The sequence below is a fragment of the Ursus americanus genome, chromosome 11 (genome assembly GCF_024610735.1).
Source record: "Ursus americanus isolate L20-20 chromosome 11, mUrsAme1.1.p, whole genome shotgun sequence".
Taxonomy (NCBI): Eukaryota; Metazoa; Chordata; class Mammalia; order Carnivora; family Ursidae; genus Ursus; species Ursus americanus.
Window position 1 is genome coordinate 45,954,819 of NC_142137.1, and position 13,842 is coordinate 45,968,660.

The 13,842-nt window shown below is 39.9% G+C and overlaps 2 protein-coding genes across 2 annotated transcripts; both read right to left on the reverse strand.

Annotated features, from left to right (window-relative positions):
• Positions 1 to 2,887: 2,887 nt before the first annotated feature.
• On the reverse strand, positions 2,888 to 3,901 carry TAAR5 (trace amine associated receptor 5). The gene has a single exon (XM_045805500.2). The coding sequence runs from the start codon at positions 3,899 to 3,901 to the stop codon at positions 2,888 to 2,890; it is 1,014 nt and encodes a 337-aa protein (XP_045661456.2).
• Positions 3,902 to 10,824: 6,923 nt separating this feature from the next.
• On the reverse strand, positions 10,825 to 11,868 carry LOC123797567 (trace amine-associated receptor 4). The gene has a single exon (XM_045805501.2). It carries the CDS (start codon positions 11,866 to 11,868, stop codon positions 10,825 to 10,827), a length of 1,044 nt encoding a protein of 347 aa, XP_045661457.1.
• Positions 11,869 to 13,842: the final 1,974 nt, after the last annotated feature.

Consider the following 13,842-nt stretch of genomic DNA (forward strand, 5'->3'; position numbering starts at 1 on the left):
AATTTAAAATTATTCTAAAACAAAAAGTTTATTTTTAGAAATGTAGGGTATACAGTTGTGTGAGGACAATGGGCATTAATCCTTATACTGACCCGTTCACTGATCCATTTCACTAATATCTTTGAAGACTTAGTGTTCTGGATTCTGGGTTCAGTGTTTCAGGAATACAGAACAAAAACCTTAGAAGATCTTGTAGAAAAAACTGATATACTGGCAATTATGGCTTGGAATTCATAAAGGTTTAAACAATAAAAGATGTGTTTGAGGGGCGCCTGGGTGGCTCAGTTGGTTAAGTGTCTGCCTGCAGCTCAGGTCATGATCTCGGGGTCCTGGGATGGAGCCCCATGTCGGCCTCCCTGGTCAGCCGGGAGTCTGACTCCCCATTCCTGCTCTCTCTCTCTCTCTCGCACTCTCACACAAATAAATAAATAGAAATCTTAACAAAAATAAGATGTGCTTGAGGAACACAGAAGAAAGGAGAATTGGCATCTAGCTGGAAGATCAGGGAGACATATTAAAGAAGCAGCATTTAAGCTGGGCCTTAAGAGATTAAAAAGTTTTTGCAGGAGGGAAAGGATGGAAAGGGTTTTTCAGGCTGAAGGAATAGCATGACCAAAGAAGCCGAGAAAGCGCACAGAGCGTTCAGGAAATACGGAGATAAAACAGCTAAACAACTTCCAAGGGAATAGTCACCCTTTTGACCTTCCCGAGGCTGGCATTCAAGCCCCCCCACTTTTCCCTCTCCCTACATCTCCCCAGGCATTTTCCGTTTCATTGTGGAGACATTCTTACCTCTACCCCTCTGCTCAGGTTTTGACTCCTTTAATTCTCCTCTAAATCTCCGAGCCAACATTTCCCAAATGAGGTTTTATCAGACAGTCATCCTATAAAGTACTCCAGGGAAAAGAAGTTTCTGCGTGAACAATGTTTAGGAATTACTGCATGCTATATCCTGCTCTTGGACAATAACACGAGACACGACGTATTAAAGACTCTGAGAAGTCCCGTTTCAACAAAAACCTGTCTAACATTGTTTAAGTACGCATTTAAAAAGTTTATGTGGAGTTCCAGCTTGTGGTATATCCGAGCCTTCTTCTAGGATATACAGTGCCATGCTCAGTAGGTTGGGAAGAGGTGTGGATTTATTTCTAGGCAGAGGAAACTATGTTTTTTAAAGTAATGACTGATATATACTTTGCAAATTATATTTATTCCTATATCTAAGGCACTGTGTTCCATAATGTCTCAAGATTATATATATTAGGATGGATTTTAATTTACAATTTTCTTCATTAAACTATGTGATAATACTTGAGTTAATTAGAAAAGAAAGAATAATTACTTCCAAAGAAAAATGAGGCATTAAAAAAGACATTGAAAAATATGTTTACAATAAATAATTTTTAATTAAGAAAAAAATAAAGTTAATAGAAGTTATCTTTCTAGCCAGAAAGAAAGAATTGGAGTGAAATAAATTCATTTCAGCTAACTTCAATGACAAACTAAAACATTACTTCTGTATTTATGGAGATTGGTCTATGTTCGTATCTATGTTACATCTATCTATATATTTGTCCTTCAGAGACCTCCAATTAATTTACAAATAAGTTTTCCAAATAAGCGATTTTTAATTTGAAAAATATTCAGTAAGAAATGTGGGAGCTGGGGCGCCTGGGTGGCACAGCGGTTAAGCGTCTGCCTTCGGCTCAGGGCGTGATCCCGGCGTTATGGGATTGAGCCCCACATCAGGCTCCTCCGCTATGAGCCTGCTTCTTCCTCTCCCACTCCCCCTGCTTGTGTTCCCTCTCTCGCTGGCTGTCTCTATTTCTGTCGAATAAATAAATAAAATCTTTAAAAAAAAAAAAGAAAAAAAAGAAATGTGGGAGTTACTAGAGAGCTGTTAGAAAAGATTTAGGAAGAAGACAGAAGCAAAATGTACATAAAAGATGTCAGTACCTTTACTAGTACTAGCTTGTAAGAAACACTTGGTTCAATGGTGAGCAAGCATGTGGCATATGTACTTGTTTTACCAAAGAAAATTATGTACTTGTGTCCCTGGAAAGATAGTAGGTCTAACTTTTGTGATTTTTTTTTTTAAAGGAAGAAATATTACAATGGCAAGATGTGGATCATTATCACTTTACAAAATATTTCACTATTTCCAAGTTTCAATTATTAAAGGAAAGGGAGGAGATATTCCTTTAATAATATAATACATTTATTCAGTAATCATTGAAATGGATGAATCCAGCTTACAATCCTGTTTAGTGGTAGGGTTCCAAGAAGACAGGGATTCTAAAGGGAACATTTTAAAAAAGAAACAGTCCAAACACTTGACTATAATTATGAAAGTAATGTGAAATTAAGATTCAAACAATATTTCCAAAAGTTAAATCAAACAATGTTTGAGCTTCAGGAGACCTTAGAGGACAAACAGTATGAAACCCTGATTTTCTAGCTGAAACTCTGTGGGATAGGAAGGACTGCAAAGATTGCCAAAATAGTCTCACCTAGCACTGCCAGGTGGCAGAACCAGGATGAGAATTCAGAAATCCCAACCTCGTGCTCTTTTCCCTCCACCTCTGTATCTCCCCTGTCTCAAGGAAGTAATAAACAACGAGCCCAATATTTTCACAGAATTTCAACTTATCCAACAAATATTTAGTTGACTTCATTCTCTCCTTTTCCTACGTTCTACTACAGAAACATTGAATAAAGAGAGGGCTGTATTTCTTTCTGAATTAAGAAGTTGGTTTTTTTCCACCACTTAAACCATGGTGCCCTAAAAAGCATGCCCACAAACTCATGACGCCACACAGCCCACTGCCACAGCACCACTTATTCCTCCTGCAAGGACACACCCCTTGCCTGCATTCAGTTGAAAAAGTCATTCTTGGTACAAATCAATAGTGCGTGTCCGAGATGAGAAGATCTCCTGACTCAGGCAGAGTTTCAGTGCCTTTCTGAACCATCGGTAGGAAAAGACGTAGATGATAGGGTTGCAGGCTGAGTTGAAGTAAGCAAACCAGATAAAAATGTCGAAGACCAGTGGTGGCGTGATGAAGTTCAGGAGGCTGTCAACCAGCGTGTCCACAGTGAAGGGAAGCCAGCACAGCAGGTAAATGCCCACCGCGATGCCCAGGGTCTTGGCTGCTTTTCTTTCACGTTTGGCAGCCCCGGCCAGGTTTTTGCTCAAGGTGTTGATCTGCTGAGCCTGCCTTGTGGCAACCACAAAAATCTTGACATACAAGCTGATCATGATGAGGCAGGGGAAGAAGAACATAGGAAAGTTGAGCCAGCCCCAAAACTTATTGAACAGCAGCTGGCAACTGCCCACGCAAGGCATCTCTTCCAGCCACTGACGGAGCCCATTCTCCACCACATCTGTGTAGAGGAAGAAGGCAGTGTAAGCCGCCGGAATCCCCCACCCTGCCAGGATGTACCTGAAGGCCACCCTGACCGTGAACTTGGAGGCATAGATCAGGGGCTCGCAGATGGCACAGTGGCGGTCAATGGAAATGAAACAGAGATGGAAAATGGAGGTGAGGCAGAAGAGGGTGTCCAGGTAAGTATGCAGGCAACAGAGGAAGTCTCCAAAGTACCAGCAGCTCTCCACTGAGCGAACGGTGCTCAGGGGCAGCACTAGCAGACCCAGAAACATGTCAGCCAGCGCCAGGGAAAGTAACAAGAAGTTGGTGGGGGTGTGAAGCACTTTGAAGTAAGACACAGCAAACACCACAAACAAATTTCCTAGGACCGTAGTCAGCATGCCCACTGCACAAGCCAGGTAGATGGCCAACTGAATGTGCAGCGGATGGACTGTCCTGGGGCAAGACCCATTCATCTGGTAGCACAATACTGTGGGGTGTTCTTCAGCACCTTGGTTGAGGACAGTGCTCATTTATGGTTTCTACTCTTCCTCTCTCTCTGGGAACTGGCCACCTGTCTCACCCCCCCCCCCCCAAAAAAAAAGAGAGAGAGAGAGAGAGAGAGGAGAAATTGAAGGGCAGTTTGGAACCTGGTACAATTTCCTTGGGTACTGACTCAAATGTGCTCCAAAAATCAAAGCAGCATGGGATTTAGGTCTCGTAAGAGTCACTTCTCTGCTAGATCTGTTTTGTCTGACTGGGCACTTTTGAAATTAGCGTAGACTATATCTTTAAGGAAAAGAGGAATGTAAGCTAAATGTTTCCACAAAGACAAAGCAGGCTATGTCAAAGTAGTAGAGGGGGTCTCTACCATTTTTGATAAGTTCACCTACTGTCAAATGTAAAGTGAGATTTCAAGTTACGAGTCTGAACCAAGGCAAGAATTCATCCTTTGTAACAAATCATTACTTGGGGGAAGGAGTAACTTCAGGCTCCTCCCTTCAAGAATTGAATAAATTGACAGTAAAATCAACAGCTTAAGCTCTTTAATGACCTGTCAACTCTTCCCAAGAAAATAATTCAAAATACAAATAATTAAAAGAGTAGAGAATGACCCGATTTCAGTTTTGCCTGTTGCACGATTTCTAAAGAGAACACAGATTGTTTATACATCTCCAAAGAGCTATCTGATCTGAAAAAATATTTTATCTATCTTAACACTAGCCTGTGAAATTTTAAACAAGTTCTAATAAACTGAATTCACATTTCTAAGCTACTTACATAGGTAGGAATCAGAATCAGTTCGTCAGAAGAAGCCCTTCTTGTAGCAGGTGAACGTAGTATGTGCAATTCTCTCCCATCAGCACAGGTGACAGATGTGCAATCAGACAATGATTTTATACTCCAAATACAAACTAGCCCTCAGTGTGGTGGGTCATGCAAATGAGGGCTAGAGGAGCACCAAGGGACCTAGTTTGCACTCTTCACAAGTCTTGGTAGTTTGAGGCTCCGACTCGGGACAGGATCGTTCATCCTGCCAATTAATTACAGATGAAAATTGAAGACACTGGTTTTATATGTTCTTTAGTTTTATTTTTAGTGAGTTTCGTATATCCCTTCTGCTTTAGGATTACTCGTGTACATTTCTTTCAACAAAATAGTTGAGAATTGATCATAAGCGCTTTGGTTTGTGACCCCCCACACCGGATTCATCACGATTTTTTTTTTTTAGCTCTATGCTTTGTGTCACTTAAAGAAATCACAATAGATGAAACAGTGCCCTGAACACAGCAGAGTTATATTCTGGTTTTGTTACTGCCTATGTCATCACTTATCCTCCTCATCACTCTCTCTCCCTAATTGGTAAGAGTACCTACAATTAAACTTATATGTCCCAGCTTCACATGGATATTATCAAGGAAAATAATACATTCAATCATATTCTGCTCTCTCTGATTCTTGGTACCAAACCTCCAGAGGATGGAATGCCTCTTTAGGGCCTTGGAGAGATCATTGCACAATATAAGTCAAACTGGTGTTGCAAAAATGACATAATTCTAAAGGTGGCAAGAAATTGTATCTGCCAGTGGGGCCTTTCGTAGAAGGTGTAGAGATCAAAAAGAACGAAGGAAAAAAATGGGGAAAAAAATGAAGGAAGTTGGTAGGCATCTCCACCTTCTGTACAAAGCCTGGGCGAAACCCAGTAGTGACTGCTAGAAACTTGCCTTGTATCAAGTCCATGCGCGTGGAAATAGATTTTGGATCCAGAACGTGATAATCAGATCGGGAAAGATCCTACATTATCACAAACCATGACACCCTTTGGTTTATAAGTCATAGTCCATCTGCAATCAGCCAGGAAGTCCTATGGCTCGAAGTTGAATCTGACCAAGAGTCTGTGAAAAATAGAGACAAGGGTCTTATAAATAAAATAAGGCCTGAGGGAGGAAATTCTCAAAAAAAGTTGTGTGCTTTGTTTGTTAGGTATATTACATCAAACCTGCAATGCAATATGCAATCACGAATCTATCTGGAGATGCAGAATTTATAAAGACTGTTTCTAGTTGTGTGATTCTCTAGGTCAGAGATTACCTAACACGCTGTGCCCAGTTTTCTCATCTATTAACTGAATATAATTCAATACCTACACCAGTTTTGTCATGATGCTGAAAAGTGTTAAGAGCAGTTCCTGTCACAGAGTAAGCGGAGTTGGACAGACAAGAGTGCGAGTGGATGTTAGTTCAGATCCTATGTCAACCCTCCCAGGTTAGGGCTCTCGTCCCTCTCTTCCACTCACTTTCAGAAATACATTCCAGTTACATAACAACTAGGAGCGAAAGTCATTGGAGTTTGGATCCTCTAGGTTTTCTTGCTTATCTCAGGTTTCACTGATGTTCCTTTTCCCCAGCTTTCCTTGAGGTGGCTATATAATGTAGAAACAGGAAAGAGTAAGTGGGATATTTATAAGATAGTCAAAGTGTTGTTTAGATTTAGGATTTTAACAATTAGTCTTGCTTTTTAATAACACGAAAGCCACTAGCCTAGGCTGCAAGAGAGGAATATTAATGTTTTCCCCCCAAAGCCATGTCAGACTCCCTTGAAATAAACAATGAGTGTTGGTCCAGGAGAGAGAAGGCTACGAGGAGATATTCTAAAAAAGAAAAAAGCTAACCAATGATCCCCAAGGAACCCATAAATGCTCAGCGATATTTGGGACAGGCAGTTAGTAAATTTTTAAGAATTGCCTCTGTTGGAATTTGCAGTCTGAAACAGCAATCACCACTGATGACTAAGGTCTGAGGAAGTGAGGGCTTTATTTATTTATTTTTTAACAGAAAGAATAGTAAAAAGCAATTCCCTTGAAGATACAAATAGAGAAGCAATTTCAGAACTTGTTTAAGGAGTGTAAGTTTTCCAGTTTTTAGTAGTCCCTCTGCAATCGAAAGATCAATTAAATGCATACAAAAGGGAAAACCTAGGTTAGCAGTAGATGAGGTGAAAAGCACAGGCTTTACCAAGAGATAGACCTTGTTTTGAATCTTATAATATCGGGAAAATTACACAATCTCTTAAAGGAACAGGGGTTCAAGCTAGAGGTTATAAGGAGTGTTAAGATTAGATATTTCAGTGGTTGGAAGTGGATCTCTTGTTCAATCTGATAACATATTTCTTTGACCTAAAATGCAGACAGTCTCCCCTACACCCCAAGCTGGGCAAAATTTTCCTCCTTTATCTTCCCATAGCTTGTTGTGCCTGGCTCTATCGTAGGACATATTACTATGTTGTGTAATTGAGTGGCTATGTCTCTCCTATTAGACAATAAGCCCCTTGGAGCCAGGATTTCAATTTTATTCATCTCTGAACCACAAACACTCGGAGTAGCACTTGGCGCATAGTAGACGCTCAGTAAATGTTTAACGAACTGAGTGGCCTTCAATACAGACAGCCAAGTGTCCATGGCAGCCACCATCCTCCTGAGAAAATGGCTGCTCTATTCAACCAAGATACATTCTGGAAAGAAGAGCACTGGGTTTGGAACAATAATGGAATGATTCACTTTTGCTTGGACTAACCACCTCCCACTTGGGAAAAGCATGTGGTGCTGTTTTGAGAAATAATTGAGCTGATGTTCACGGGCATCCTTCACAAATAACATAGTTCTTTGTGAAGGTAAGGAATGATTATGACTGCAGCCAAAGCTTCCACTTGTTCTCTCATTTCTCTATTTAGCTATCTTTTAGTGGGCAAAAGAAAATGCTGGCCTACAAAAAGGACCACCCTATGGCCTCAGATCCCAGTTCCTTGATATTAAGTCACATTTTATGCTATTCTGAGGATCAAATGACAAAATGAGTATGTACTGAGTGAATGGCTGCACTTCCTGTTCAGTCCCCTGGCTCCAGCAGTTCGAAGAGCCTTGTTGAATCCCTAAAGAGGAAGGAAGACTCATCAGGGAAAGCAGGTGGTAAAACACTCCTGTTATCGTGCCGTGTTCTATCTGTTGCCTCCTCAGATCCAGGAAGGAGGTCTATCTCAGCCTAGAGCCTGAGGAACTTCTCCTGCCTCTCTGATTCTTCAAAAGGAAGGAGGACCTGAGCCTCTGGCATGTTGCCTTCAGGATTAGGGGCAGAGGACATCTCCCAAAGGATTAAATTCCTACAATCATTAACGAAAAAACCAATACTCTACTAAGCATCTCAAAACCTAATTCTGATTTCAAATCCTGTCCTTTGATAAAAATAATAATTTGCCGAAACATCTCAAGACCTAAATATGTTATATTCAAATTATCAAATTACAAGTACGGTCCTCAGGAGCCTTTTTTTTTTTTTAATTTATCTATTTATTTGAGAGAGAGTGAGAAAGAGAGCACACAAGCAGAAAGAAGGGCAGAGAGAGAGGGAGAAGCAGACTCACTGAGCAGGGAGCCCAATGTGGGGCTTGATCCCAGGACCCAGGGACCATGGCTAGAAGCCAAAGGCAGACACCCAACCCACTGAGCTACCCAGGCGCCCCATAGGAGGTTCTATATTCAACAGAACACAGAGATCCAGAGAGTATTGGGAATTCTCAACCTAATAGAGATGTTATTAAATGTGTCTTGGAATAATGAGTCATTTCCAATAGATAGTCTACAGTGAGGATAGAGTCAAAAAAAGTAAAAAGGTTCACAACAGCATTTGGGATTTATATATATATATATATATATATATATATATACACACACACACACACACACACACACACACACACACACACACGTATATGAACATTAGAAACCTCAAGGATTCAGATGTCCTGCCTGGATGTATGATGTCACTTGGCCAGATCATAGAATGGAAGGGGTTTGGTTAACCAAATATTCTGATATTACTGTAAGAATTACTGTAATAAAATGCACTTAACATTAAAACCTCTGCTAATGATAACAAGTTTTCTCTTTGCAACCTACCAGTGTCTGAAAGTTATCATTCTGAAGAGCAACCTTACTTCCTGCAAAAGTAGGCGAGGGTTATAAATAAATTGCATCAGCCACATATAAACAATTCTAAGTTTGCAGATATATCCCATTGAGCTGGAAGACACTTCTACTGAATATCTCCATTTAAGAAATTTCCCAATCTGTCAATCTATGAGATAGTGAACAATATTTCTACATGACCAAATCCTTCTATAAAACACTTCCACTATTGAGTCATCAGGAAAGGGAAGGGAAGATCTGATTTCTATTCTCAGAAAACTCATTCTATGAGTATGAAAGCTTCATTTTGAAGGTTGCAAATGTTTCTCAGTCAGTAAGTCATTTTCCACAGTGCTTCTGTTGGCCCTGTACCCAAGTTCCCTAGTACAACATTGTACACATGTGACCAGAGAGAACAGGAATTAAATTCAGTTCAATTTCTTCTTTATAAATAGGCTCTTTCTTCCATCTTCTCTCCCAAGAGAGGGAGCCCCTACTTGTCTAACATTCTTTGCTTTATAATTGTTTATTTCTGTGAATTTGAGTAACTCCCATTCTCTTCAAAGTTTCTGTTTCAATTATCCAGTAAACATGTTTAGATATTTTTATGGGAAAGGAACCATACCAGACACTGTGGGATACAAAAATGGAAAATACAAAGACATAATGTCACACAAAGAAGCTTACAGTCTAGTGAGGAACCTGTGTACGTTCAACTCTGGTACAAAGCAGGAGTCAGAGAAAGAGATTTGGGGTGGTGGGGTGTGCACAGAGGGAGGATGCCGGATGCGTTGAGTTTGAGATCTTGATGGAGCATTCAAAAAGATACTTCACTGGTAGTAAGAAATGAGGCACTCAAGTTTGGAAGAAATGATACAGCTGAAAATAAATATATTCGAGAGACATCTATCTAGACGCGAATATTGAAGCTGTGAGCTTAGCTAAGGTTAAAGCAGGGTTTCTCAACCATGGAACTATTGAAGTTCGGGGCCAGATAATCCTTTATTGCGGGGGCTGCTCTGTGCATTGTAGACCATTTAGCAGCATTCCTAACCTCCACCCTCTAGATGTCAGTAGCACTCCCTCCCTGGCTGTAAAAACCAAAAATGCCTTCAACGTTGCCAAACGTCCACAGGGGGCAAATCTGTCCCTGGTTAAGAACCACCAGATTAGAGAGATGGTGTGAAGGATGAAAAGAAGATTGTAAAGGACAAAATAAGTTTATGGGGTAGAAAGAAGAAAAACACAGAAAAAGACAAGAAGAGATATTTGAGGCATTAAGTATTATCCTAAAGCTCCGGGGTAGGTCAGGAACTTCAGTTTGTGAATGAAGCTCAAGCTTGTGAATAATTAGTAGGTACACACAGACACTCAAAGAGGTGCAAATACCACCTACATGTATACACACACACTCTCTCTCCATGCATATGTGTATGTATATACAATTATATATCAGGAGAAAGAAAGAATACATTCCCGAATTATTTCTTTATTCATTCTTCTTATTCAATAAGACAGTTCAATTTTATCAAAATATTACAAAGCTCACATCAATTCTTTTTGAAAGAGGTTTAAATCAGAACCGAAAAAAAAAAAAAAAAGGTAGCTGTGCCTGTCTGCTTCCTTCTCCCCTTCCGCATCACTCACATGTTCAATAATCCAGGCTTCCATTGTTTGCAAGCTCTCTCCCCCACTCCTCTAAGATATAACAATAATCTTAAGAAAGATGTAAATAAATTCAGCATGGCTGTCAATGAGTGTGAAGACCAACTGTGTCTCCTCTTGGGATGTTTACAAGAAAAAAAGAAGATCCTCATTTGATTTAAACCAAAGGAATGAAATTCTAAATCCCTAATTTTGTAAATTCAGGAATCAGCAAGCCATGGGACAGAGTTTCTTTTTATTTGAGGTTCTAAGTCCATGGCCCTAGATTTGGGGGAAAGAGCGTCCAAAATTCCCTACCAGGAAAGAATCTTGGAGAATGGGAAACATTGCCTAAGCATCTGCGGGAAATAGGTTTAGGGTGGAAGAGTCAGGGTGAAAGATGGTTCCCGTGACAATCATCCTCAATGCCTTGCGAAACCAGGGATAAAACATGCCATATATAATGGGATTGAAAGTGGAATTAAAATAACCCAGCCAGAGGAAGACATTGTACAGATCTTCAGGAGTTGTAAAATTAACGAAAGGGTCTGTGATCGTCAAGACAAAAAAGGGCAGCCAGCACAGCACAAACACACCCATGACTATGCTTAAAGTCTTAGTGGCCTTACTTTCTTTTTTGGACGATATTTTCATTTTACTTTCTGACCCTCCTTGTTTCCGAGTAGGACCCATGCCAATTTGCCTAGCATGCTTCCTAGCTACTGTGAAAATGTGTACGTAAATCCCCACCATTACGGTCCCAGGGAGAAAGAAGGCTATAAAGGAGGCCAGCACCCCCCAGAGCTTGTTAAATATCAATACACACAAACCCGTGCAGTCAATGGCTGCAACAAAGTCTTCTGCACCGATTATGTTTAACTCGGAGAATACCAGGCCAAAGGCAAAAAAGATGGGAATGGACCAACTGATGAGCAGAAAGACCTCTATTACGGGGATGGTAATTTTGGTGACATAATGCAAAGGGTCACAAACAGCATAATAGCGGTCCACTGAGATGAAGCAGAGGTGAAAAATAGAGGTGGTACAGAGCATGATGTCACAGCAGCTGTGGACTTTGCAAAAGAGGTCTCCGAAATACCAGCAGGACTCGATGGACCGGACCATACTGAAGGGCATGACCACACAGCTCAACAAAAAGTCAGTGGTGGCCATGGAGAGAATCAGGACGTTTGTTGGGGACTGGAGCTGCTTGAAGTGGGCAATGGAAATGATCACAACCAGGTTGCCCAACAGGGTCATCACTATCGCACCGATCATGACAACGTACATGGCACACACACTCAGCACGGACCTCACATTTCGAGGGCATGAATTGTTGACCAAAGCAAAGCAAAATTGTACTTCTGGAGGGTTCCAAAGGTCAGGTGAATTCATAGTCTTTGTCCTGTAGATACTATTCGTCTTTGGCAAAAGTACTATGCTTCTCTCCTTTCTATGAAAGAAAAAGGAAAAACGATGGAAATTGTTGGTGGGCAAATTTTCAGAAAGGCCCAGCTAGTTGCATGTCCAATCCCAAATTGAACTCCCTATCTACCAGGAGCATTGCTTCCTAAATTTTAATGTACATAGGAATCACCTAGGAATCTTATAAAACACAGATTCTGATTCTGGGGTGAAGGTTGAGAGTCTGCATTTCTCACTGGCTCTGGGGAGATGACAATATTATTAGTCCAAAGACTGTCCCTTAACTAGGAAGGAACTAAAGACAACTAAATAAATATTGTCACCCAACATCTAAGTACCCCAGTCAAAGCTGCTTAAGTAACCCAGGTAAATGCCCATGGTCTGATTGCACTCATACGTACCCCTTACTCAGGATTCCAAATCTATAGACAGATCAAGAATTTTCTCTGTTCCACTTATATTAACCATTTTGCTGATAAAACCCCTCAAGAATAACGAGGACCAATGGAACTATTATTTAGTGTTTAGCTCAAACAATAATTACAATCTAAAGATTGTGCTTTTTTTTTTTTCCCTTAATTTCTCTTGTGGGTATTTGCAAATGCTTTGGATCCTGTTGCTTGATAGAGGCTATTCAATTTAAGAAACATTTCTCTTTCCAATGTGAACAATATAGTTTTTAGCATTTAGAGCGATTTATGGTCAACTGAAAACGTGCTAAAGCCTACAAAATTATATACATGAGTAATCTCAGGAAAAAGGGCCGGGAGGAATACTGAAATGAAAGATTCTGTAAGTCTCATGGGTTATCTCCTTTCATATAGCAACTGCATCCATGCATTCAAATTTAAGTTGCGGTCTCCTTGTCCACAGATTGCAAGGCTTCTATTGGTAACAAATTTGACACACAGGCGTGCTCATTGTTTAAACTGTCCCTTTACATAATTTATGCTCTTACCCTGAAAATGTGAAAATAATGAGACTGACTCACCCAGAGTATGACTGAGGTGTGATTTGTTTTTCCAGTGCCAGCACTGGATGTGTGACTCTGATGACCGAGGACAAGCATTACTGAGACCTACAGCCAGGTTGGAGAAGTGGACTTTGGCCTGAGAAGAATACATTAAGTGAGAATACAAGTACCTTTGAAAATAATTTACCGTATTTGCTACGATAGCTAAGCAATTTTACCCAATGTGTATTATTTGAAATTTTGACATTATGGCACGTTTTATTTGCTCTGGATATAATAATTTAATTTCTCAGGTTCGCATTTTTCTTTAGATAGGTTTTCATTGTGCCAATCAAATATCATGCAATGGAGTTGAACTTGAGAAACCAAAACACAGAGAAGTAAGAGGTAAGAAGGCAAAGATGTATTCAAGTCCTTTTTAAACTGTTTATTACTGATTTTGGAACACACAGTACAAATTATTTGATCACTTATCACCTAAGCCATAAAATACTGAATATAATGAAATCTTAAACACCAAAGTAACTTCTTTAATAAATTAACTTTATTCTGCCTTTTATCTTCTTTGTTTTTGTGAATTTAAAATTTTTTTCTTTAATTATTTTAAAAATTACCTTTAACGGTAACTAACAAGTACCGCAAAATTACTTAAGCATTTGTCACTCTCTACCCATGGACACAGTATTCCTTATACAAAATGTATACTTTTCAATAGTTCATGGTATAATTTGGGGAGTTTGAAGTTTCATTTTTGAAAACCGAGTGCCTGAAAGAATTGACATAACTTAACCTCTTAGGTTTGTAAAGTAAATGTCATTTATTTCATCCTATTTATTTATTTTGTGTGGGAGGAAACAGGGTATGAAAGAGCTGCCTGAACTTAATAGCATCATCTCAAGTTTCCGATCCGAGGTTATATGTATCAAGGCAGGGTTTAACCCTGTAAGTGTCAGAGTAAGACAGAAAGAGTA